A 25726-nucleotide genomic window follows, 5' to 3' on the forward strand; every position below is an offset into this window, starting at 1 on the left:
AGTGTATATTTTCTATTTGCATACATTTTCTGGTAAGTAATCAAATACAATTTTCATTACATTTCTTGAGTTTTCTCTCTGAATTCAAAGGTCATGCTGAGGTCATCTTTACATGCAGTACAGGACTCCTCAGCAGATCAGTGCCCCGGTTTCAAATAACATCTTGCACATACACACATATACAACACACGCACACACACACACACACACACACACACACACAATCTTGATTCCCACTGGTGGCAAACACTATTAAAGTAGCCTGATGTGGTCGATAGCAGAAGTCCACCTGCTGTTTCTGCTGGGGCCTGAGACCCAGACACAATGTGATTGATGGAATGAGTAAGAAATACAGAAAGAGGAAGCACGTGGTAGAAAAAAAGAGGAGGGGACACAACAGGTGGCCGAGGATAGAATCAGATGACATAGCTCTTTCCCTGCCGTTCTGGGACAGACTGGAAACTCTCCCCTTGTAAAACGGTGATGCCAGATCTGATCATGTCTCGCTCGAAGACAAAGAGTGAGATAAAATGGGGGGTAACCACGCAGTCGTTCACGTCAATGCTAATGCGGTATTATACATCAGCATCAGTGTCAGTTGAACCACACCTCACATGTTAGAAGCAAAAGAAGTGCAAAGATACCACATACAGACCAGGATAAATATGACTGGTCAATTTGACATGATTCAAACAGTTCTTGGGCTGACAAAAGGCTTGGCATCCTTTTCATTTCTGTTCGTTGCTCTCTGCCACAAAGGAAGTTACTACCACAGCGTGATACCATTTTTACATATATGGGGTCTACGAGAAATGATTATGCTTGGGTTTGTCTTGTGCTTTGTAATTGCTGTGGCAGTAAACAGTATAAATACAGCTGTATAAATAACACACCAGTCTTATATTGGACATGACATTGTACATTCATTTCATGCACCATTTACTTATTTTATACATTGCAGTGTTCATACTTCATTTTTCCCTAATCTTTGCCAGCATTTTTCTTCTTTGTTCCCTCTAGCCTGTGTTTATATTGTCTTTTTTCGTTCACTTTGGTTTTCTGTCAAGATTACAGATTATAGATTAAATTGCTGTTAAAAGCGTTTGTCATCTCTAATGGTATTTGTAAAGGGAATGACGATTAGGTCTTGCTCTTCTTTCTACATCTTTTAACCTTTCTGCTCATCTTTGTTCAATTTCTAACCCTCTTTCACTACCTATTACCACTGTTGGTATCCCACTCCACCCCCCAGTCATCCAATCCTCCTCTTTTTAACCGTTCTTCACCTGCAGAGTAATCTGTCATCCCTACCCTCTCATTAATCCAGTGATTCTGGATTCTGGAATGATCCTCTAATTGGATCTTTCTTTTGCTCGCTCTTACACATACACACATAAAAGTCATCTCATTAGTGGTTTAAAGAGATCTTCCTGAATAAAGAGGACAGTCAGATTATAAAATCGGATGTTAAGGGTGGTGGTGGAATGACAGGGGCAGGGTAATCCCACTGTAATATGAGCTGATAGAGCCGTCTGCTTCTATGTCACCATCATGTTTAACACTGGGTCATTGGTAAACCACAGTCATGATATCTGAGCTGAAGAACTGTGGTGGTTATTTTGGATGTTGGCTGTAATTTTATACTATATAAAGTATGAAATACATGCTTACACTCAATTATAGATGTTGCTATTGGAATGTGACAAAAACCTCTTGCCTCATAAAGTGATAAATATTTATTGAGAAGCTTGTCCAAAGTCAAATGACATAATATGTAAACTCATCTTAAAACATTCATGTTAAGTATCATCAGGATACAGACAGTGGTTACATTTTGATGTTCTTACACAGTTTTCTTGCTTTTTTTCAGTATATACAATACTAAGGATTTAACTTTCAGGATATAAACTGGAAAGTGTTGCGGCAGCTACACTCATGGAGCTAAATTATTTATATTCAGCATAGCAAATGCAGATCTGTAAGTGTGAATTATTGAAAATGTGTACCATAGTGGGGTGTGATCGTTCAAAGTTAAATGCTTTTTTTCGGTTTTGAACTCCCTGAGGGAAATCCGACAAGCCAATTTGTGGAAGTATCGCGTCTTCGCATCTCATCAAAGATGTTTAATACCGGCAGCCTTTAATTTTTATCAGCGGGAAACTTTTCACCACATCCCTTACAGTGTGGCTTCCTCACCCCTTTAGTGTGCAGCTGTGAGTTATGATGGTGTTTAGATGTGCATATTATGTTGTGTCCCAGTTTAGCTGCAGGCTGCTGTGGTCTAACAAGGCAAGTGAACAGAGCTGATAGGTTGCCGCCATTGCTGCCTGGCACACTTCTGAAAAATGTCAACGAAGTGGGGCAGACAAGGTTGGAGTGAACTCTTGGCTCACACAAAGTCCCTTTTGAAGTTCTACCTGTTTCTGTTATGCCTCTGCTCTTTATCTGCCTTGTTCTCTCGCTGTTCCTCAGTATTTTTTTTTTCTGAGTCTTGTATTCCTGTCTCTTTCCGCATTGCACATAGCTGTGACTTAATAATATGTGATCAAATCATCATTTTTCTCTATATCAACTACTGCAAAATTATCCAAACTGTCTGTCTAATACAGGTATTATTTTTATTCTGGCTATGCCTCAGGGCGAGGAGATGCAGCTTGTGCCGATTTAGCCAGTTTGTGAGAGCCTGTGGATGCACTTCTGTCACCTGCCAATGGGGGAAACACTGTTACAGACTTAATGCAGATTGTCCTTGTGCAACCAATGTCAGACCTCACTCCATGCCTCACAAACACTTTCCCTTGACATCCATTACATCTTCAGGCGAGTTCTACAATAGGAGACTGGCAATGTACTGGTAAAACATTGACATGATGTTAGAAGAAATTGTTCTGTTTAAACATCTTGTTGTTGATCTTAGCTTGTTGCAGCATTGGTTGCTTCTTTGGCAGGCACACGTACTAAAGATGACAGATGGTAAAAATAAAGCACAGTATGGCTCATGTAGGAAATCCTTATCTGAAAATTGTTATTAGTAAACTGCCTCAAGCTTGTTTAACTGCTTTTACTTTGTATATGGGGGGCCTTATGCTCCTTGGAATGGAAAGATAAGTGAAAATGATTGATTGTATCCAAGTCGTTTGTCATGCGCTGACAGTTCTGACAGTGCAATGGATGACTTTCTCATTTGACCTCTGAGAACGTTGAATGAAAACAATATTGCACTTGCAGCCACTGGGCCGCTCTGTTAACTGAGTTTATGATATAATACCATTGGTTGGTGGTTGACGGATTGAGTGGTGCGTCAGCTGTGACGAGGCAGTGGGTCGTTGATGTGTCCCTCGCTTCATTTGATTCCCACGTTAGTCTCTCCTTCATCTAGCTGGAGAGGAGGAAGGCGGGACAGTAAGAGAAGCAAAAAAGAGAAATGCAGTGTTTGAAGTAATAGATTATGTTTTCATTTCCAATGTATGAATTGTGTCATAATGCAGGCCCTAAAGAAGCTCCACTCCTGCTGACATCACGGATAACAACCTGTACACTGGTTTCTGTATAGAGGTTACAGGTCAGAATTTTTAGTGACAATACATAGATGTGATGTTTGCACCTACTTCTGAGTCCCTCAGTGCGTCTTTCTGACTCCTCTACAGGGGCAACAATGTGCAGCACCAGCTACTAACACCACATAAGCACACAAGCATGTGTGCACATACTGATGGCACCTTCCATTACTGTTGGTACCATTTTAATTATACAAGGATTATGCTGTTAAAAGATGTCATTATATATGATTATTAACTTTATTAAATAATAAAGTCTATAATAAATGCATTTCATTTTGCCAAATGTTAAAAAATATATTGTATATATTATACACATTTTTACAACACCACAGTTGTTTATCAAGAAAATCTAATAATTTCATTTTCTCAGGTTTAATGAGAGTCACTGCTCTGCTAGAAGATACTTAACTGGACACAACTACTGAAATATGCTGCGATACATGTCTCTGCCTCTAACATTGCAGACATTGCTTATTTACAGTGTGTTATCAGTAATGTCCCAATGGTGCTGCATTGCATACATTGACATTACATTTTTGTTGTAATGTTTCACTACCAGCATTGTGCCCTATTAATGAACAAACTCACACCAGGGAAGGAGAAAAAGACAAAGCTAGCCTGGGGAAAGAAGAGGAAAGATAAGAGAAGTTCAGTATGCCCTAAAGGCTGTAAGATGGGATTGGTCTTTCATTTTAATTTCCCTCTCTCTGTTCGTTTAGAGTGGTGGAGTTTGGCTGCAGGTGGAATCCCTGTTTAATTACAAGTGGCTGGGGCAGGAAAAGAGTAGGATAAAGAGAGGAATAGAGATGAGGCAGAGGAATTAGTTGGTAATAAAAGTCTCTCTAGATTTAATAAATGATCACTTTCCCACTGTAGGTTGACTCAACTGCTCCTGGCACAATTTGAAGAAGTGAGAGAAAAGAAAGGAAAATACAAAGTCAACTCATTTCAGCTCTACCCAGTGAAAATCTGAAGAGACTTAAAGTTAAGACTCCTTCTCTCTGTCTCCAATTGACTCCTAACCTTAATAGATGTAACAGACACATACTCACTGTATATATAAATATAAATGTACATATATTACTCTGTATGTGTAATTTATGCAATTGTGCCACCACAATACATCTTCATCCCCTTCTCCCCACACATTAAGGCATCAAGTACTTCTGTGATCTCAGCCTTTTTTAAAAGCATAATTATATTCAGCAGCTTCCATCTCATCCTATTGTGAAAGGAGGGAGAGTGCAGGGTGTAATGGCTGTCATTTACTCACCTGAAACAGGAGGGAGTTATAAATGCCATGCACCCCATCCTTTGTATTTATCCCTGCTGATATGATAGGGCAGCCATAGTGAAGAGACAGTGAGCCGTAATGGTTGCCTCTCTGGCAAAGCCCACAAAGAAGATAGCATGAAATGAATGCGATATCGAGATGAGAGAGACAAGGGGTGCATTGGGTCGTTTAGCCACCAAATCCCTCAATTTTTTTTTTTTTTTTTTTGATAAAAGAGGGGACAAAAGTGTTGTGTGTGTACGTGCCAGATAGAGGCTCTGAAGAGAGGAGATGATGAATGTATGATCTTACACACCTCAGAGCGTCTGAGTGACAGAGAAAGACAGACAGACAGGAGAGAGAATGAATGATATCAGGATGCGTGCTCTGGAACAGAAGACTCACATTGGCACCCAAAGCTAGTGCTGAATGTGGTGTGAGGTTTTTTTTTATCTGTTGAGAAAACCATTTCCACAGATGCAGGCATCTGAGGCCTTGATAGGCATCAAGCGGTCTCCTCCATTGTACAAAGTCTAAATCTGTGTGTGTTTTTCTATATGTGTACATGTGGGTAGTGTGTGCATCGGCATATCTGCTAGCAATGAAGTGTTAAATTATAAAGCGTTCAGATATTGTGGCATTGTTTGCTACAGTTCTGTGTGGGTGCTTAGCTTTTATGAGAGATCACGAGGTGACAAACCACTCGATGCGGTGACATGGCTACATAGATTACATAAACGCACACACACGCACATGGTGAGATTGTGGTTTCATACACTCTCAATGATAAGACTTCGACAGGTGAAATCCTTCCCTAGACTAACAAAATGGCCTTCTCTTCAGTGACTAACAGGTTATTTAGCTGCCAATGGTGGATCTCACGAGGAAGAGGGACGGGCCTGGTCAAGAGTGACAGGAAGGGAGGAAATCTATCCTTTGATACACAATGAGGATCAGTGTTGAGTTTGATCATGAGCGCATACACTTGTGCTATCGCTCTGATTCCATCTCAAACTCATTCCCTTTATCTTCCTAATGCAAATGCACCACTACACAGCAGGGAGGGCAAAACATAGCAGCTGATTTTTTTTTTTCTCAAAACACACACATGCTTTACACACAAAGATATACTTGCATTGTTTCTAATCTGTAATAGCAAGCAGGATTCCTCTTGACTTTGACAAGGAGATACGCCCCCTCTGAATTCATTCAACTGTGTGTAAATCCATGTCTGTGTGTGTGCAAATGTCTCTGAATGCACTATTTATAGTACTTGGAGAGACACACAGTAGACACATAAATCTAGACTGCTGAAGAAGAGTTTGGGTTTTTTTTAGAGAATTTCCAAACTGAGAGTGTATCTGACTTCAGATAGTGGCAGTATGTGAGTGTTTGTGGGTTCATGTATCTGTACGCTCACATGTTGAAATAAGATGTCTGCAGGGTATGTGCAAAAATTGTAACATTGACGTATTTCTCTTTTTTTGTTTTTTCTTTTTCTGTGAGTGAGAGACACTGCTTGGCTTGGAGATATGTTGTATGATAGTTTGTGCGTCCAACAGAGAGCACTGCCGTCAGTGGCAGGCTGTGCTTTGGAGATACCACTACGCTTTTGCACTTCTGATCTCCTGCTCATTCAGACATGCCCTACATTGGTTGGTTTAATTATGGTCTTTTTTACACCCTTAAGTATTGAATTTAATTAGTAAAATCTGCTTCAAAGATATGGATAATTGTATCCATTTTTTTGAGCTAAAGAAGGTTTAAACTAAGGCCAAATGAACTTGATCCTGAGTGCCCATAGCAGAAGCTGTACTGAAGATGTTTGCTTTCAAAAGTGACGTATTAGTACATCTGCAGTAGCTGATATTCCCGACATAGTGGCTCATGACACGTCTTCAGCAGGCTGCTCAAGGTTGTTTAGACCATTGAGGAAAATTTATAGAAACTGCTAGGCTATGCTTAGACTTTATTTTTTTCATTATTCAATGTCTTTGTACTGTATAAACTGTTCTATAATATTTTTTTTCTGTAATATACAGTAATTAACCACATAGTGACACTTGCAAATGTATTTTTATATCATTTAATTTTCATTTAGCTGGTGGTTAACGTTGAGGAAAGATTTCTTTATCACAGCCACGACTGTCTGAGTGAGAAAAATGTGTTTAGCTTTAGCTTCACCTGAAACTTCTGTTGCAAAACTGAAACAAAAGTAAGTGCTTAGACACACACATACCCCCCCCCCCCCCCCCCCCCCCCTTCTCCAGCATAATGCAGTATCAGTCCCACACTGATGATGTCGTCTTTCTTTCCTGGCTGTCACCGTTGAGCAGTGTGAGTGACAGCGGTCATCCACCAATGACGGCTCATTAATCAAAAGTGCCAGCAACACCTATTATTGCACCATGCTGTTACCATGGTGACGAGAGGCGGGGATGGTTCAGCTCTACCTCGGCTTTGCCCCTTGTGCTCGGTCACTCGAGGCCCATGCCAATCAGTGCCAGTCAATGCCAGTTTGAATTGGCAGGGTTATATATCATAGTAGATGGACTGCTGTCCCAAGTGGCCATTCCCATATGGAGTCAGTGGGGAAAGGTGGAAGCTGTCAAGCAGAGGCATTGTTGTGAAAATCTGTGCTGATATAAATATATTCTATCAGGATACTTGGCAAGCTCACTTTTGCTGTGGTTTGGCTTGTTGTTAGAATTCATTGGTAGTGGCTTTATCATATTTTCAATGCAAGTCGAGAGGAATAAAGCATGAGGAAATATGAGTGTCAGCTGTGTTACTTTAATTTACATTGTATGTGTGAATGCAAACCCATATTGTGTTTTAAGGAAAGTGTGCAACTGTCACCACAGTCATTCTGCTATTTGACAAAGTATGGATGATTGCTTCATGTTCACTTATTTCCAGCAGATGAAACACACTAGAAAAACAGTATAAAAATTCCACTATATATACAACAATTCGTACTTCTCATACTCTGTCAGTGAATTTTTCTATACTTACTGTACTTATGAATGTAGAAATGAATAGAAATACATTATGCTTGTAATTGTGGGAATCTTTTGTACGTTATGTACCATTATGGAGTTGCTGATTTCTTTGAATAGATTTATTTTCCTTCTCTGTCACTTTGTAGTATTTTGACCTTAACATTCATCCCTTCATTCATTAAAGCTGCAGTATTTGAGTGTCACTGGGCAGAAATTCTACAATTCCTTTCAGCATACTGTAGTTCAAATGGTCTGAGAGGATGCAAAACATCTGCATCTACTCTTTGTTTGTGTTTTGAGGCTGTAGAAAATCTACTCCATGATGCAGGTTTCTGGCTAATCAAGGGCATTTTCAGAGAGGTAGGGGGCTAAATATATCATTAGCAGATGTAATAACAGATCACTGATCAGATTTAGTCTTATGCGACCTAGACATGATTTTACTGCTCAACTCTGTGTCTCAGCATGGAACCTTGGAAAAGTGGCTTCAATTTTCCATAACATCATGACATAATTTCAGTTCAGAGGTATTTATATTTGGTGTTATGATCGGGTCAGAGAGGAGAGGGCTGCAGAAGTAAGGAGTGGATTTTCAGATTCTGGTGTTTTTTTCTCCATTATTTCCACCCCTCCTGTTTTAAAATAGGCGATATTCAAATGAACCTTCTTTGGATTTAATCTCTGCTTTTTGTCTCTCTATAGCTCTCAAGAGTGCCAGTGGAGGCCTGTGGTCAGTACTCAACCTGCAGTGAATGTCTTGGGTCAGGAGATCCCCACTGTGGCTGGTGTGTCCTGCACAACATGTAAGTACAACTAGAATTGTGAAAGATATGTAAACACATGTAAAAAAACAACAACAACAACAACGTACATACAGGCAATGTACACATTACTGTATTTCTTTTTGTTGTCATCACACATTCATCCACTGAGTCTCCATTGTACTTACTGGCGGTCTGGGGGGCTGCTTGTGCTCAGGTTGTTAGCCTCCCCTAGTTCCATGTTATCTGGGTCCATGCCCAGCATCCCATCCCTCACAGCCTTTGAGCAGTCAGGGACCCCGCTTGCCAGCCAGGCGAGGTCTCAGATTGCTTTCCTGGGGCTCGGCATTTTGCCAGCGTCCCTCTTAGATCCATTACCAAACCTAACCACTGGCATTGTTTAGCTGCCCTGAAACCAGAGCCTGGTGAGAGAACAGACACTGGTGGGCAATGCCAGGGCTCAGATGGGCACCGCTCCAGACTTCAGGAGGTGAATGTGAAGAGTGATAGCTAGAGTTTTTGTTGGAAACACCCAAGCAAGATGTCAGAAATTAGTTTTTCATTCTTTGCTACTGCTAATCTGTTTTCATTTCTTAGTATTTCTTCCTGTGTACCTGCAAGTGTGTCTGTCTGCAACATTTCACTTTCAGATGCACACGGATCCACACACTGATACACAAACCCCAGCTGCTGTCAAACCCTTGTCCCTCAAGATTGTAGCAGGAGATAGTACTTGCTGGGGGCAGGGAGATTTCCCACTTCACTGTAAATTGAAAATTGGTTTCTTGTGCTGGTGCTAGCCCCTAGGTAGAATGTGTGTGTGTGTGTGTGTGTGTGTGTGTGTGTGTGTGTGTGTGTGTGTGTGTATGTGTGTGTGCGTGTGTGTGCGTATGCGTGCGAGTGAGACAGTACATTTAGCACCTTCATCCCTCCTGGCACTGGGAGAACATGGCGAGGGTACAGAAGCAGCGCGAGACGAAGATCCACACCAAGTTAGATGAAGAAGACGAACAAGGCAACAGAAGGAGAGACAGAATATGAAAAGAGACAAAAGGAGAAATGACAAAGGGACAGATGTAGGAAACCAGGCACATTCTTAGACAGAGAGAAAAAAGAAAATATATGAAATTCTGAAATAACCGTGGAAGAAGAATGAGATAAGTTAAACTGTCTGTAAGGACTTATAGTGAGAAAAAAAATGTAAGTTTGTGTACAGGACAGTGAAAGAAGGAGAAATGGAGGGTGTTTGCGTGTTTGAAGTCTCCAGGGTAGAAAGCGCATTAGCAGACAGGCAACACGCTCAGACAGGCTTTGGGTCACAAACCAGAGGTGGAAGGCAAAGTCGCATACTCTTACACAGAAATGCAAAATGTGTCAGTCTAGTGGTATCACATTATTTGTGGAGATATCTTCCTCAATATTATTCATGCTAAAAACCTCAGTCAACCATACTGTGTATTCTAGCAGGATATTGAATTGGTGATGCAGTCATTAAAAAAATAATTCATTTGAAGATGAAAATTTGAAAGTATAAACAACAAATTAAAGGCAGCCAGTGAACAGATGTCATGCAAATACTTTCAGTTTAGAATGTGCCTCCAATATAAATTGAATCTTAAGTTTGTGTGATTTTACCTGCCTGTAGTATGAATGAGAGTGTATGTGTGGTTTTGTGTGTGTGCAAACCCATTAACACCTGGACATCCTTTCAGTCAGAGTAAATGGGTGGCCACAGATTGGCCTGTCACACTTAGCCTGATAGAACCGGATCACCTCAGCTCACCCCTCTCTTCACACACACGCACGCACGCACGCACGCACGCACGCACGCAAGCACATATGCACACACACACACACACACACACACACACACACACACACACACACACAGACTCATCTTGTTGGAAAATTAGTTTTCAACACATTAAATCAAAAATAGAGCTAAGAAAGAGAGAAAATAACCAAAATGCCACTGAGTTTGGTAGGTGTTTGACGATTACAAGGACAGGAAAGGAGATTACAGGTGTGTGATGTTCCAAGTATGTATGTGCCTTTCCATCACATTTAGTGAGGACAGACACACAAACGTATAAAAAGCACAATCCTGTGTGATCGATCGACCATAGGTCTACCTTTCCCCATGATCCACCTTCTCACTGTCCACCGACCCCCCAGCTTGTGAATTCTTAACAAGGTCTCTGTGTAACTTAAACCCTCCTGCACCACCTCCACCACAGGGTAGGCACGACTTTATGTCTCTGCCTTTATCGCCACTGTTTTCATTGACACTTTAGCTGTAGGACAGTTAATACTAAGGTTCTGTCGCCAGCATTTGTAACATTTTAGTAAGCCAAGTATTAAAATTACTTCTCAAATTATATATATATATATATATATATATATATATATATATATATATATATATATATATATATATATATATATATATATTTAAATGGGTGTTGAGGCTCTCACACATTTTTACTCCGGAGACACACTGCAGTCATAAATTTGCTCCATAAACCCGTCACTTTTTTCCTACAGGTCAGTTCTGCCTGGTCTCTTGAGCATAATTATAAAATAATTAGATGCCCGGACACACTAAAAACACACAATGAAGCACAGGGCCCCCGGAAAATGATGCTTTCATGCTCCCTAAGCAGACTCCCCAGTGCAATCTAGATCTTCCAGATGCCCCCTTTATTTAATGACATGTAAGGTCACTAACCGAAAATGAAGAGACACGATTCACAGCCCGGTCAGAGGCGTATATATCCAGTAAACACCCTGAGAGGAAGTGTCTGAAACGACACAGAAGTGATTAGTGCTTCAGCCTAAACTGTTTTTGGCCAAACCCGTAAAAGAAAACCCATCAACATATTTTGATGTGTGCTGTTGAAATGTGCTGAAAGATAAGGATGGTGTGACTGAATGAATTAACAATGCATTAAGTCTGTCCTTGGCGAGTAATCCTGACACACAAACAAAATAGCTAGACACACACTCACCAGAAGTGCTTTTCCTCAGGCATCTCAGCCACAACAAATGCAACATATCCAGAGCAAAGTAAAGTATTTGATGCATAGAGGATAGAGATATTCATCTCTTTGCTTCTGTCTGCCCTCATCTTAATTTGAGTACCATGGCATCATAACCTTTATTACAGCTTGAAGTGGTAGAATAAAGATGAAGCCTTGTTCTTGAAAAGGTAGATGGGTGGGTAGGAGGACGTTGAAGATAATTTAAAACTATTACACCTGCTGAAACAGGAACTCCATGAGCTGTACTGTTGTCTCCCTTCTGTGTGTTCGATGGTCCCTGTAATCTGAATATTTGAATTTAAAATGAATTTACCTCTATAACTGTATCTATACTAATTTAAGAAACATTGAAAAACCCTTTCATGCTTTTCTCAGGTTTAATTATTGGCTACGAGTGCTGCTGATTCATGCTCAAGTTGGCACTGCAGTGTGTAACCAAAGGGAAGGTAATCTGCCATTGATCAATTCGATTCCAGTGTCTCAGGCAGGTTTTTCAGCATTAATGGAGCAAAAGAGACAATAATCCAAGTGTAAAGGAGTATTGTTCATGTTCATATTCAGTGCAATACTGTTTTGTGAAATATTTTTACCCATTCTGGCCAAGGTCAAAGATATTTCTTCAAAGAATAAAAAGTGAAAACAGAGACACCCTGCTATTCCTGTGAACATGAGACCAAAGGCTTCAACAATGTCAACATTTTAAACATTTAGTAACACACTACCCCAAATGCAAGAAACTCTCAGTATTTACATCAGCTTTCCCACACTTATTTTCTGCTGAAGTGCTACTGGGTGTTGAAGGAAAAGAAAGCATGCAGTTCCTCTTCAAAGTGTTCTTTTAGATAGTTTGTTGTTCCCAATCAACCTTGAAATCACCTCACTGCTCTAAGAGCAAACAAAATTGCAAGCACTCTCTCTCATACACACACACTCATTCTATCGCCATTGCCTTTATTTACTCTATAGATCGGTGAGAGGAGCTGTTAGAGAGAACACCAGGGGAAGAAGAGAAAGGCAATCAATAGTACAGGGGAGGAAATCAACAGGAGTAGAGGGTGCACCTGGGTGTGTAGTGTGTGGGTGAACATGTGTGCAAAAGTAGTCATTGTCCTTCACGAGCACTGACCATTTAGTTGAAAGGCAAATGTCTTCAGAAATCAATCAGTAGTTTGACTTTGAATGTGTGTATGTGTTGGGTGGGTATATAATATATTATGTATAGACTATCCTTTGTATTTTCTTTACTTCCTATAAGTTTTTGAGACTGCTAGAAGTCACAACCAATGTTTGAGGAAGAATAAATCCTCACCTGTTAAACAATCTGTCTAGGCGTAGAGAATCACAAATTATGCTATTGCCTGTCTAGCTCAGCAGGTGGGGGTACATTTTAACTCATATTAACCTATGTCCTGTTATTATTCATGTTCTGTTTTTGTTTTGTTTTTTTATACCACTGACACTGGATGTCAGTCAATCACAAGAAATTCTGAGGGAGGACTGATTGGGGTAGATAACCCAAATTAAATAATTTTAGAGGCAGAATGCTTGCTCTTTTATGTACCTTTTACACTGAGATGATCTGATAAAATACCACATGTACTCCTATTAATACTTCCAAACCTAGTGGCACTCTTTGGTTTTATGTGTGTTATTCTTTTAAGTATGTTGCTTGCCTCTTGTAGCATATTCTTCTTGTTTTGAGATTTCCATCCACAATAAAAACCCCTCTGAGTAAGCCAGGGGCATTTCTACGATTAGCCAATATGCCAGAAATTGTACAACTATGTCATGGATATGTTACCTCGCCTAAAGCCGGTCTGTCAGCTGTCATTTATGAGAGTGGTTAACTAGGCTGTCAACATGCCTGTCATGCATGACAGCTAGACAGATTGGAAACCATATTTGGAGAAGGAGCATTGTCAAAATGAATGTCATCATATTTGGCATGGATGTTGAGAATATCTCACATTACTCTGTGATATTGGTGTCAATTTGGAACAAGTGGTGTTAATGTTGCAATATCTTCACATTAATAATTGGTCTGACATATCTCAATCTCTTCTGGCTTCTGGCTGCGATATGGCGTAATATTCCCGGAGTGCTGAAATCATTTTCTCTTCTCTAACATTTTCACACTTTTTCATATTCTTTTTGTTCTCCTACACTCCTCCTATCTTAACTATCGTTCAAATCACAGTCCAATCTAGCAGGCTGCTGTTTGTGTCCAGATGAGTCTGTCTATTTGTGAATGTTCATGCTTTATCAATGTTTGTGATGTTTTTACCTGTGTGTTCTTCTGCACACTTATCAGATCATATGACAAGTTAAGATGTGTTAAGATGTTTGTTTGCTCAGAAATGGCATCACACTGCTGCTCATTTAACTCCATTGTGTCTTCCTTCAAACACTCATAAACATCGATCTCTCCACCCCCGAAGTGGAATGAGAACAGTAAAGTCGTCTGTGCCAGAGGCAAATGCCCTCTCTGAGTTCATTAGTAAGGGCCTGTCTACACAATCAATAGTAAAGAGGAGAGTCCTTATGGATCAGTGTACCCAGAGAACTGTTGTAAAAAGTAATGTCATGAAAGTGAGTAAAGCCACTCACCTGCATATCCTTTGAAAGAGCAACTGTTATTGGAAAAAAAAATTAAAATGCATTTTACATATTCTGTCTGACAATCTCCCCTTGATAAACAGTTGACAAATATGTAAAAGCTTATTAAAGTGACAAAAAAAGTTCAGGAAGTCAGGAGTAAACATAAAATGGCTGATAAAACTCGCAAGTCATGTCGCAAAGCTTGTCTTCTGAATCCTTTGTATTCTCAAGACATCTTTGTGCTGTCAAACGTATAACCTTTTCGAAGAGAAAAGCTAATTGGCAGATCCACTGAACAGTTTTTCTTTTCTTCTCTCTCTCTCTCTCTGTCTCTCTCTCTGTCTCTCTCTCTCTCTCTCTCTCTCTCTCTCTCTCTCTCTCTCTCTCTCTCTCTCTCTCTCTCATATTAATTCTGCACCACTGGTACCTGTCGCTGTGTTCATAGTCATCCGTTACCTCACTGCTCTCATTACCGTGGTATGCCACACTAATACTAATTAAACAGCAGCGCCACTATTAGCATGCTATCAAAGACTTGTGTGTTTGGTTGCAGTGACCACTAGCCCCATTGGTGATAGCAGTAATTGCTTTGAAATGTATTGTTGGCAGGGAAAGGAATTGTTAAGACCAAAAGAAAGTTTGGCTTTTTTCAGGGAGAGTCAGTATAATGCCTTAAACAAAGCATTAGCTGCTGAATGGAAATGTCACCTACATAATATTAAATTATTTTAATGGTGAAAAAACTTTAAGATTAGAAAGAAGTGGCTATTTAGAAGATGACCTGCAAGTTTGCAAGACATCAGTGGTTGCCAAGTGATTCATCTAGACTACATTTGCAGGAGTTGTACCTGGACAGTAGTCAAATATTAAGCTCCTCTATTTCAACTCTGTTGCATCTGAGATGTGTTTAAACCTCCTTCCATACCCACAAGAATATAAAGTTGCACAACATATCTCAGTTAATTGAAAATATAACAACACACTAACATATTTAAGCCAAGAGCCAGAATAAACTATGGTAAAAACTCTGTTAAATTTATTCAAGGTTGTTCTTTGATGTTGACATGGCACTTGCTGTGAAGTCTGTGCCCAGGGGAGGATGGCCATCCCCCGAGTATGGACGACTGGTCTCACCCTCTCACCCCACCCACACCCACACCCTCCACCTCTCGCAGGGCGCTAAGGGAAGTTGAAGGAAGGGAACAAGGCCAAGAAGTGACAGGGGCATCAGGATGGAACGGAGCACAGCACCTCCCAGTTCCTCTAAACTGTCACCGTCGTAGTGTAGGCACACACAAGCCGAGCTACCAAGACCCAGAACACATGCACAAGCACATACACAGCAACAGCAAGCCCACTTTTAAGTCAGGGCCATTGCTCACTGTCACCTATTGTCACCCCACCACACACAGGGAAACACAGACACTGGACATCCACACACAAACACACATGCTTTTGTTTGGCAGTGCATGAACCAGAAACACAGACTTGACACCAGACAGAGAGATCTAGACAGAGGATGAATGAAGAAAATGCTGACAGTTAAAGGAGGTGAAGATATATGGTGATATATTCCTACTACAATCAGTTAAGTAAGAGGCACAGGAGAGAGAAATTATATTAATTCACAGAAGGTGAGAAATCCTTGCTGTTCTAAAAGCCTAAAATATAAAGAGCAGTTCATCAGACTCATCAGGGATGTGAGTGCAAATACATGCACATTGAGCACATTGAACTATGTCAAACCAGAAGAGTTTTTTTTCTACAGTGAGTCAGTGTGTTTTTATTATATAACCCTAGATAAGATATAATTGGAACAGTATGGGAAATACAAATTAAAAAAACATAGAGTGATATTAAATGCACTTGACTTGTGTTTTATTGTAGACAGTATGACCAGCACTGCTTACATTAACACATTAACTAAAAGGATTTAGGCATGATAATGAGATAAAATAATGACTATAATGTCATGTATTGTAATTCTTGATGAAGGTTTACCACAATAACCCTGAGCTAAGGTGGTTTTATCAGCTTTAGATAAATGAAGGCTCTTGTGGTGTTGTCTGAGGGATCACAGATCATGGTATTCATCTGGCATCCTTGCTCTTGACACACTACAAAACATTCAAATTCCTGGAATTGTTTAGTTTTTTGCTGCACCATAAATGGTGAAATATGCAAATCCCTTCCTATCTCTCTTTGAGGAAGATTGTTATTTAAATATTTCCATAATTTTTGCACACATTTATCGGCAAATTGGCAGTCCAATGCCTATGGTCCTATGTTTTTTAAACTCATTATTGTGCATAATTTGTCCCTATTCCAGCGTTCTTGAATGTCATGAATGGATGCATATTTACAAATAAAATGGAGCTAAACAGACCAAATATGAGTTGTGTTGTATTCTTACTGTCTACAATGAAACACAAGTCGAAGCACATTTCAGTATTGGTGCATTCTTTATTAATTTGGATTCCCTGTACTGGTCTAACTATTTCTTATTTTTACTTTTAATTTCACTCAGGAAATGGCCATTTTCAGAGTTGACATATCACAGTATTATGTTATATACAATACTGTGTTTCTTGGACTTGAGGATCATGAAGACAGTTGCACAAAGATTTTCTTGTAACAGGTTTGTTATTTGCCGTTAGATTTTAGACCCTGTGAGGTTTGTTCGTTATAAGAGAATCTGTTTGCATTCTATGTAAAAGTTAAAAAGTAAAAATCTAAGTATTTATAAGTATAAATGTCACAAATGATTTAGATAAATTTAATAAAATATTGTAATGTCAGTGTGAAAACAAATGTATTAATGAAACACGTATACATAACATCTGTTTCAGGTCTTGTGCAGCATACACATTTCACTTAGAGACCTTATAATGCCCTTTTCTTCAATATGCAGAAACTGACATGTGGCTGTAAATTAACACATTTTAACTTCACTGGCTGGTTATTGACTGTCAGGATCAATAGTATCATATACTGACTTCAAGAGCTGAAAACATGCTGGATCATAACGCAATATATGGTAGATTAAAGTCGAGTGTACCATTAAGACCCCATTGAAAAACAGCCCTCTAGTGCCCTAGCCTCTTACCCTCAGGGGCAGTTATCAAAACATTCATCAGACTGGATGCTTCAGCTCACAAATAGCTTTGGTAAGAGTGAAGATGCAGCAGAGTGATAACTCGTTGTTTTCCTGTGTGAGTTTCTGCAGTTTTATTTAATGAATGTCAGGTCAGATTGTGTTTTGATTTAGCCAAAAATATAATGAGGGTGGGGATGGTCACAGTATAATCTGTTGGAAAAATTTGCATTTATCATTCTCTGTCTGTTTATAGTCACCTTTAATTCCAAAAGTGGAGAGAGTTAACACGTATACTTAGTTAAAAAATTAATAATAGAAATTACATTTCAGAGTTGTTGTTTTTTTAATCATATATTCGGGATCAGCTGTGGCATTACTCATGCTAATAAGACTTCTACCCCGCTGTATCATTACATACCTCCACCAGGGAATTTTTTTTTTCACTGCACACATGTAAGACGATGTAAGAGAGGTGAAGGAAGTTGGTGGCACGGCCCTCGACAGCTGTTAAAATTGCAGGTGGAGTGTGAGGCACCAAATATCCCAGCAGAGAGAAACAGCTGCTACTTGTTTGCCCGTAGGCCCAGGCTGATGTTCCCTATCACCACCTATTCTGGTGTGTTCACTTATGTGTGTGTGAGGGAGAAACATAGGTTGTTTGAAAACATAAATGTTAATAGCTGTATTATTGTCAGAACATTTAAGGAGGGTAAATTGATTGACAAAATCAGACTCTCTAGGTACCTCAGGCATTGTCTTCTATTTATTTTTTATAGAGATCATTTAATCTCATGTGGCTTTATAACCGTGCAAACTCTGAGTAGCAGTGTTACTATGCAATTTTCCGCTCAGCTGGATTTCTAGGAGTTGTAGTACATAGAGAGGATGGCTCAGAGGTTTGTACACCTTGAGGCAGCCACTCAGCAGTTTCTCTGCTTTTTTGGTGTGAGATTATATGAAATACACATATTGTGTTTATGTGTGTGTGTGTGTGTGTGTGTGTACGTGTGTGGTGTGTGTGTGGTGTGTGTGTGTGTGTGTGTGTGTGTGTGGGTAGACAACAATTTGTGTTTGTCTACAAACAGGAGTAACGGGGTCATGGCTATTGGACCAGGTAATGACTCTCCCACTGGCCCCTCCATGTGGATTTCTGCTCTGTGGACCACCACTCTTAATGATAGCACATGGAGACACACTGACTGTTGTGTGTGTTTGTGTGGTCATTCATACGTACAAGTAAGAGATATAGCCAGGGTTAAAATATGCTGTATGTGTGTCATTTGACTGGATGTGTGTGACATACTTGAGCTCTTGCTCTCCAGTAACTTATACAGCCTCAGGCTATTAGTATATGTAAGATTCTATATAGTGTCTGTTGATGCATGGATCGTATGGTAATTGGGTTTCAGTTGAGCCTCAGAGTGCCTATTTGATGTGCATTCATTTACCATAAAAGGCACTGTAAAGTAAGAAACCTAGCTGTGGAGTATAGACCAAATTGTCTTGTGTTCTTACTGTAGGAAGCTTTTTTTGTACAGGAATAGACATACAAGCAATATACATACGCACACATGCATACAAGCCTTTGTCTATGGTGCACCTATACACATCTATTTGTTGACCACTTACTCTGTATGTCTGCTGCATGTGTGCACCTAATTTATGCATGCATGTTCAGATGCAGGGTTGTTTTCCTCCAGTGGCATGAACATTTGATAGACTCGAGGATGCCTAGACCTCAGCTTTGAGAGAATTTAATAGCTTTCATTCCCCAGGCTGCTTGACCTTCTCCATGGCTCACATTAGATATGCATTACACCTGAAGACTTACATCTCTCTCTTTAGTATATTCTCTCTCTTTGCTCCCCTGAGCCCTGCAACTTGCACCCCACCTGACGATTTTCAACCACTAGGGATCAAGGCTGAATCATACTTAGTCACTGAGCTTTTGAAATACTAAAGAATGCTATGGAGTGTTTTTCTGACTAAGGTGGTGAATAGCAAACTCTGTTTTCATACTTACCTTAATGAAAAAAATTCTGACCTTGGAGTTTTTGTTATTTTTTATCTGGTTATTAATCATGTATATGCTAGGTTTCATTATGCTGGTGCATGAATGTATTACTTGTTAATTCTGGGTGTGTTATAGCATGTGAGCACGTAGTAATTCAGTTATCTTATTATTCTAAACACTGAAGTCAATTAAATGACTTTTGTGCAAAATGATAAATATAGTTTGAAATATTCTATCCAAAAGGCCATCTAGCTGTGGCTGGCCATGACAGCCTCATCAGCAACAATTGCTGAGGCAAAAATCCTTTTCTGCCCTCTCCTCAGTCACACTCTAATTGTGTCACCTTATCAAAGGCTGGGAGAAACAAGAGTGCAGATTAGTTTTCATTCAGGGCCAATCTAATCTAATCCTTTCAGCTCAGTCTCATAATGTGTCATTCCCAGTCAGTCAAACTGCTTTGCACAACAGCAGTGTTTACCAACCAAATGAGCAGACATTGGACATTTCATTCTCTACTAAAAAGATAGCTCCAATCAGCCTGATTATGGCTGTTATTTGAAATCTAAATCACTTTGATTTCTGCGCTTCCCTAAATGCTCTATTCTTTGATGTTCACAAAGACCGGGATTGTTTCATATTGTTACAAACGATGCAATCCTTTTTCCCTTTCAAGGTTTGTCTGGATAGTAATTGAAAACAATTATCAGCACATTGCTAATGTCCACCTCTTACATCAGCTAAACCACTTTATGCATTGCATTGTCTTCAGTATTCTGTCAATGAAGCACCACTTTATAGCAGTGTTGCGATTTAGTTACCAAGTTCATCCAAAGAATTATCAGCGCACATGAGTAAAAATGCGGAATCTGTCTAAAACATTAGTATTTCCCCTCAAGGAAATGAAGTCAAATGCTGAATAGATGTAGTATTTAGGGTTTGCAGATGATATACAAGCCATGAAAGTGCAGTTTGAGTTCTTTTCTAATGTTGTTCATTGTCATCACAGGATGACTATGGGAACGAATCACAGTTGCAATCACTTTCCCCAATCTAATTGCTTGTGAGGGGATTTTGCTTACTGTGCAGTGCAACCATTTTTGCGCTATCAGAGCTTAATCAGGAAAGTCTGCTTGTATTGCAGACGACTGTCCGTCTGAAATGTCCCTCAGGTTAGTTGAGAGAACAAGAGGAGAAAAAGCTTCAATCGTCTGTTGAGTTGCAGTCCATGTATGATCCATGTCTAAATGTGAGCGTTATTCACTGCCCACCAGGTCTGTGACCTTCTGAATCTGAGGAAGAAATGAAACTTCCAGCTGCTGCTAGCAGTATGACATCTCCACAGATAAGAGGCTATCCAGTTACCTGTAATACAGCTCACCAGCCACCATTACCACCTCAGGTTATCACTGAAATTTAATTTAATTCACTCTCGAAAAGATAGGAAATTTATCCCTAAGTTTCAGATCATTCTTCTGTACATATTTATGTTGGTTGGGTCAGTATGTAAATTTTTGTACTCAATGCACATTCCATGCATAAATATTAAAACATAACCATGTACCAACAGACCTCAGTCCAGTAATGCCATTTTCCGTTGTTATACTTGTCAATGACTATTGTGTCTCACTGTGTTGTATTCATATACGTTAGAAAAGTTTGCATATGATAAAAAATTAGGACTGCAAATACCAGTGTAATTATCTGTCCGGACCACTACACTTTGTGATTGAGGCTTTTTTGCCTTTTAAGCACTAATTAATGTGGCTCTAACTGAGTGAATGACATATATTCTCTTTAATATTTTCTGCCTTACAGTGAAAAGTGACAAGATGGTAACTTCTGTGTCTCAGTTAATTTATGTTAAGCTGTGTAAGCATTTTAATAGATATCCATTTATTCATTTGTGAAGGTGGTCTGAATGAGAGTTGAAAACATTAAGAAAGGAACACTTGTGTAATTGGCCGACCTGCTGGAAAAGAGGAGCAGCAGGAGACTTTCCAGAGGACAAAACAAATAACAACAGTGAATTTATTTATTACTCTCTACTTTACACATTGTCATCAAGACCATAAATTGACACATGCTAGTTTTTATTACTAGCTGCTTCCCATGGTCCTTGTTTGTATAGCAGAATTTTCTCAACTCACAGCTAGTTTTATCAATGCCTCTTGCTATATCTTACTAGCAACTGATCTACTATTTTGATTTGTGTGTAAAATGGAGAAGGAGCGACGCTGAAAGAAATTGGTGAGGTGATATAAACATCCATTCTCCCATTCATTATTCATTTCTATTGATTGAGTCAGTCATACTGATGTTTCGTGTACAGACACTGTCTGAAAATGCAAATAACACATTACTGTGAGCCCTTTTATGTGCAATTTGTGGTTTCCCACAGTTGTAAAATAAAGTTTACAATGATGGTGGTGAGGAACAAATACAAAAGAACAACAGTTTACTAATGTAGTCTCCTTAAGCACATGGGTGTAAACACAGACCTGTGAGCATCCAGAGTGTTTTCATGGATATTTGAAGGTGAAATTGTGTATTTGTTGGTTTCTGAGTGGGTTGTGTGCTTAGAGGTACTTATATGATGTGGTCTTATTAAATCAGGTCTCGTAGAAGGGGAACAGACAGGAGTGGTAGAGAAACACAAAGAAACCTGAAGCGATTAAACCCCTACTCAAACCGGCTTAGCAGGGAAAGCTTCACAGAAAATGAACAATAGTTGCCTTCCTTTAAATCATGCTTCTCTTTTGCTTTCTTCTCCACTCTCTTTTTTCCACTCTCTACTCCTCCTCCTGTTCTCTCCCTCTCCCGTTGAGATTGTTTCTTTTCTTTTCCTTTATGCCTGCCTTCTGTTCGGCACTTTAGGCTGCTTAACTTTAAAATACTTGTGTCAGGTCAAAACCTACCCTCCCTCAATCTCTCCAATTCAGAATATAAAGCTTCTTGCTGCTGAAGGTATTTCTGTATCTCAGCTGTCAACTACCTCGCAAGTCTCCTTCCTTCATTCATTACGACCTCTTCTTTTCTACTCAAGCTCTTATTTCTCTAACGTAGTTTCGGGGCATTCTTTGGATTTGCCCGTTTGTTAATTGCTTTGCAAGTTTTTGTCTAAATCAATAGGGGATTAAAGTTGAAAAAGTTTATGGGAGGAGTAGATGGGAACAAGAGTATTTCTTGGTGTGTTTTTTCTTGCGTGTGCTTGTGGAAAGGTTATGTGGCAGTTCTGGCAGTTTGATTTCTCACCCAATGTCACACCTGTTATTTCACCTATGTACTTATCTGCAACACAAGGCTTCATTAATCTTTCATCAAATGCTTACGCTGGAATACTTTTTCATGTTGGGATAATTTACATGTTGTTGGTTGATAACAATTGAGGTTCTTATGCCCACCCTAAAAACAATTTAAATGCTGCAACTATAGGTAATATCCCTGAGAGCAAATGAGCAAATACCTCAAATAGCACAAAGGGTCCAGTGCTTTGGCCCCACAAACCACTGTAATGGATTGGATTAGACCACCTGGTCTGGTATTAAGAGAAGGAATCCATCCCTGCCCCCACCCTTCTCACCAGCATCCACATCCCCACCTGCGCTTGGCATTGCCCATGAATGCCAGTCATTAAGACAGCGACACAAAGAAGAGGCCTACGTCTTTCCCAATAGACCGGCTCTACTTCCACATATAGAGCAGCCATTGTTTTAATGCAACTACTCTTACCCCCCAGAGACCAGGGATCTTTTCACAGGCCGCTTTAGCTCATACACTACCACAGAGGAAATATGATAAATGTGCCTAACTCCGTCTGTCAGGGAACAGCCTAACATTCTCTTTTTCCCAGGTGCCAACAGGTGGGAAGGGGTAAGCCCTTCTCAGGTTACAACTTGTGCTTATGCGTGCATGCGCATCGATGTGCATGAGTTATCCATGAATAACCTGCACTCCCTTCTCTTGCATTTTTTTCCAGGTGCACAAGAAAGGAGAAATGTGAGCGCTCATCAGAGCCCCGGCGCTTTGCATCCGACATCAAGCAGTGTGTGCGTCTCAGTGTCCACCCAAACAACATCTCAGTGTCCCAGTTTAGTGTCACGGTGAGTGGATAAAAACATCCTCAGATATGCAAATCTCCCCTTTCTGGGTTTTATACTCTTTATGTATTGTAAATGTAGGTTTGTTTTCATATTTTCTGTAACAGATAGTTGTCTAGCTGCCATTACCTTTTACTGTGCTGAAACTGATGATATTTTATTTATGAATGGTTAAATATTTTTGTATAACAACACAAGCAACCATGTGTGTTTTGGTGGGATACTATGTTGGAGTAAACTAATATTTACTGAGCGACTAGTGCAAAAATCTTGTCTGGCAGATTGACAATATTACGCACTCAAGACTAATTTGTGATTTGTTGTAATTATGCTCTAAATACTGATTAGAAGCCAGACTTAACTCTATAATCCTACTTTACATCATTTTACTGCCTGCCAACATGTATCCTTCAAATACTGACCTCACTACTTACACTCTTGTCCAGTGAAACGGTCTCCCAACAAATGTCAACAATCATTAACAGCACACTGTGTAGCTCAGCTGTGTTTATTGTGATTGTTGGCAGCTAAATGCAGCATTTCTTCCCCTGGACATTCAGTTTTAAAACAGCTGCCAGAGGGCTTGGATTGTTTTTGATTGTTAAAGTGTATTGATTATTGTGCAAGTGGCTGTGCAGCAAAAATATGTCTGCAGAAACTGGAGAAATACGTTTTTTTCACAGCGTATACACACTTTGTTTGCACTCATCTGTTTCAAAGGAATATGCCAAGTCATTTCTGCCTTCATACTGTATTGTGGTTATTTTTCTACACATTACTGTCACAAATCACCATCTGTAGTCAGGTGGTCAGGCTTGGTGGCACTCCAGCATGTTGTGTTTATGGAATTTTTATCATGTGTTTATTTTACGTTTCTTTTTTTAAAAATTATTATTATATGTTTCTTTAGAGGCCTCATGCACCGATTTTTATACCTTTGCTTTTAGTTGAGATAGATCTGTGTTTATTTGATTCTGTGTATGTACTGTATATGTAATTTTGATAAAGGTGGAAGAAGATAGACAAGTGTCAAAGCGCATCATGCTTTTGTATTTCTTTCACATTTTCCTCTGTTTATGAAAACTTGCATTTTAGAGATAGCCTTTTTGTAAAGGTTATCACATTGAATGCTCTGAAAATCATACTGACCTTAACCACCTTAAGTGATGTCACATTTCAATTCCCATTTCGCATTTAATGGTCGTTCAGAAATAGCTTTGAATCTCAGAGAAGAAGAGCATAAATATCCAATATGATTTTCTAAGGTCAAGCCTGAGTGAGTATTCTCCATCCGTGTTGCTCTGAGGGTCACACGGGCAGTGCTGTTTTGAGGTACACCTCACTCTAATGATATTCATGGAGAGATGGCAAGTGTGTGTCTGTCTGTGCTGTTGCTCAAGCCTTTAGAGAGTCTTTAACCTTTTCCCAGTGAGCAGGCTTTACCCAAAGGCTATGCCACGCATTTCCTATCCAGCTGATTGTAGGGCAAAGGACTCTGCCAGACAGACAGAGGCTCCTCCTTGACCTTTGTGTAATTAAATATTTGTTTGGAAAGATAAGTATACCAGAGAGGCACTTCACTGCTGATATCCAACCTATTCTAAGTACAATCCATGATTACGTTGTACTTTATTGTATTTGTATTGTATTGCACTGTATTATATTTTAAATGTTTTTTAGTGTTTTGAAAGGATTGCTTAGTCATGCATTTATCAAGATTGTTTTTGTGTGTTTCTTAAGGAAAGCACATGTGAATTTCAAGTTGTAATATCTGGCTGCAAACCTGGAAAAGGATGGATTAACAGTACCATCCTTTGTTCCGCTTTTAAGCTTGCCTTTAAACAGCTAATATTAAAGCATCATACATTCTAATTGCATTATCATAAAGTAAACTGAAGAAAATTCTGTGTTATGAGATTTAAGGATTATTCATGACTTACTTGTGCCTAGATATCGTATATCTAAGTCAGATCATTCTCAGTTTGCAGTCTTTTCTTTAGCCTCTGGCAGCTTTTGAATGAAATCTCACAGCAGAAAAGACATGGTTCTTTGTAAACTACAGGGCATTTGTGTATATGAGTGTATATAGGTCACAGTTTTGTCAACATTAGTGAGTTTTATTTATGTACACAGCTCTACTCTGAGAAGATCTGGCAATGACTCTTCTAAATGTAACTGAGCAAAGTCAAGGTCTGGCTGTATTTCAAACAAATTAAAATAATCAAGTTAAAAGAAGGCACAAAGTAGAGTGAGCAACAAATAATTGAGGGAATATGTAAGAGA

General features: G+C 39.5%; 1 protein-coding gene across 1 annotated transcript in view; it reads left to right on the forward strand.

Moving 5' to 3' along the window:
* Positions 1–25726, forward strand: part of plxna4 (plexin A4) — a 231693-nt gene that overhangs the window by 141998 nt on the left and 63969 nt on the right. The window contains exons 5-6 of the mRNA XM_030149424.1: positions 8538–8638; positions 23323–23446. Of these exons, the coding sequence (XP_030005284.1) occupies positions 8538–8638; positions 23323–23446 (225 nt within the window). The remainder of the gene's footprint in view (positions 1–8537; positions 8639–23322; positions 23447–25726) is intronic.

This window comes from Sphaeramia orbicularis, chromosome 12 (genome assembly GCF_902148855.1).
Source record: "Sphaeramia orbicularis chromosome 12, fSphaOr1.1, whole genome shotgun sequence".
NCBI classification, from domain to species: Eukaryota; Metazoa; Chordata; class Actinopteri; order Kurtiformes; family Apogonidae; genus Sphaeramia; species Sphaeramia orbicularis.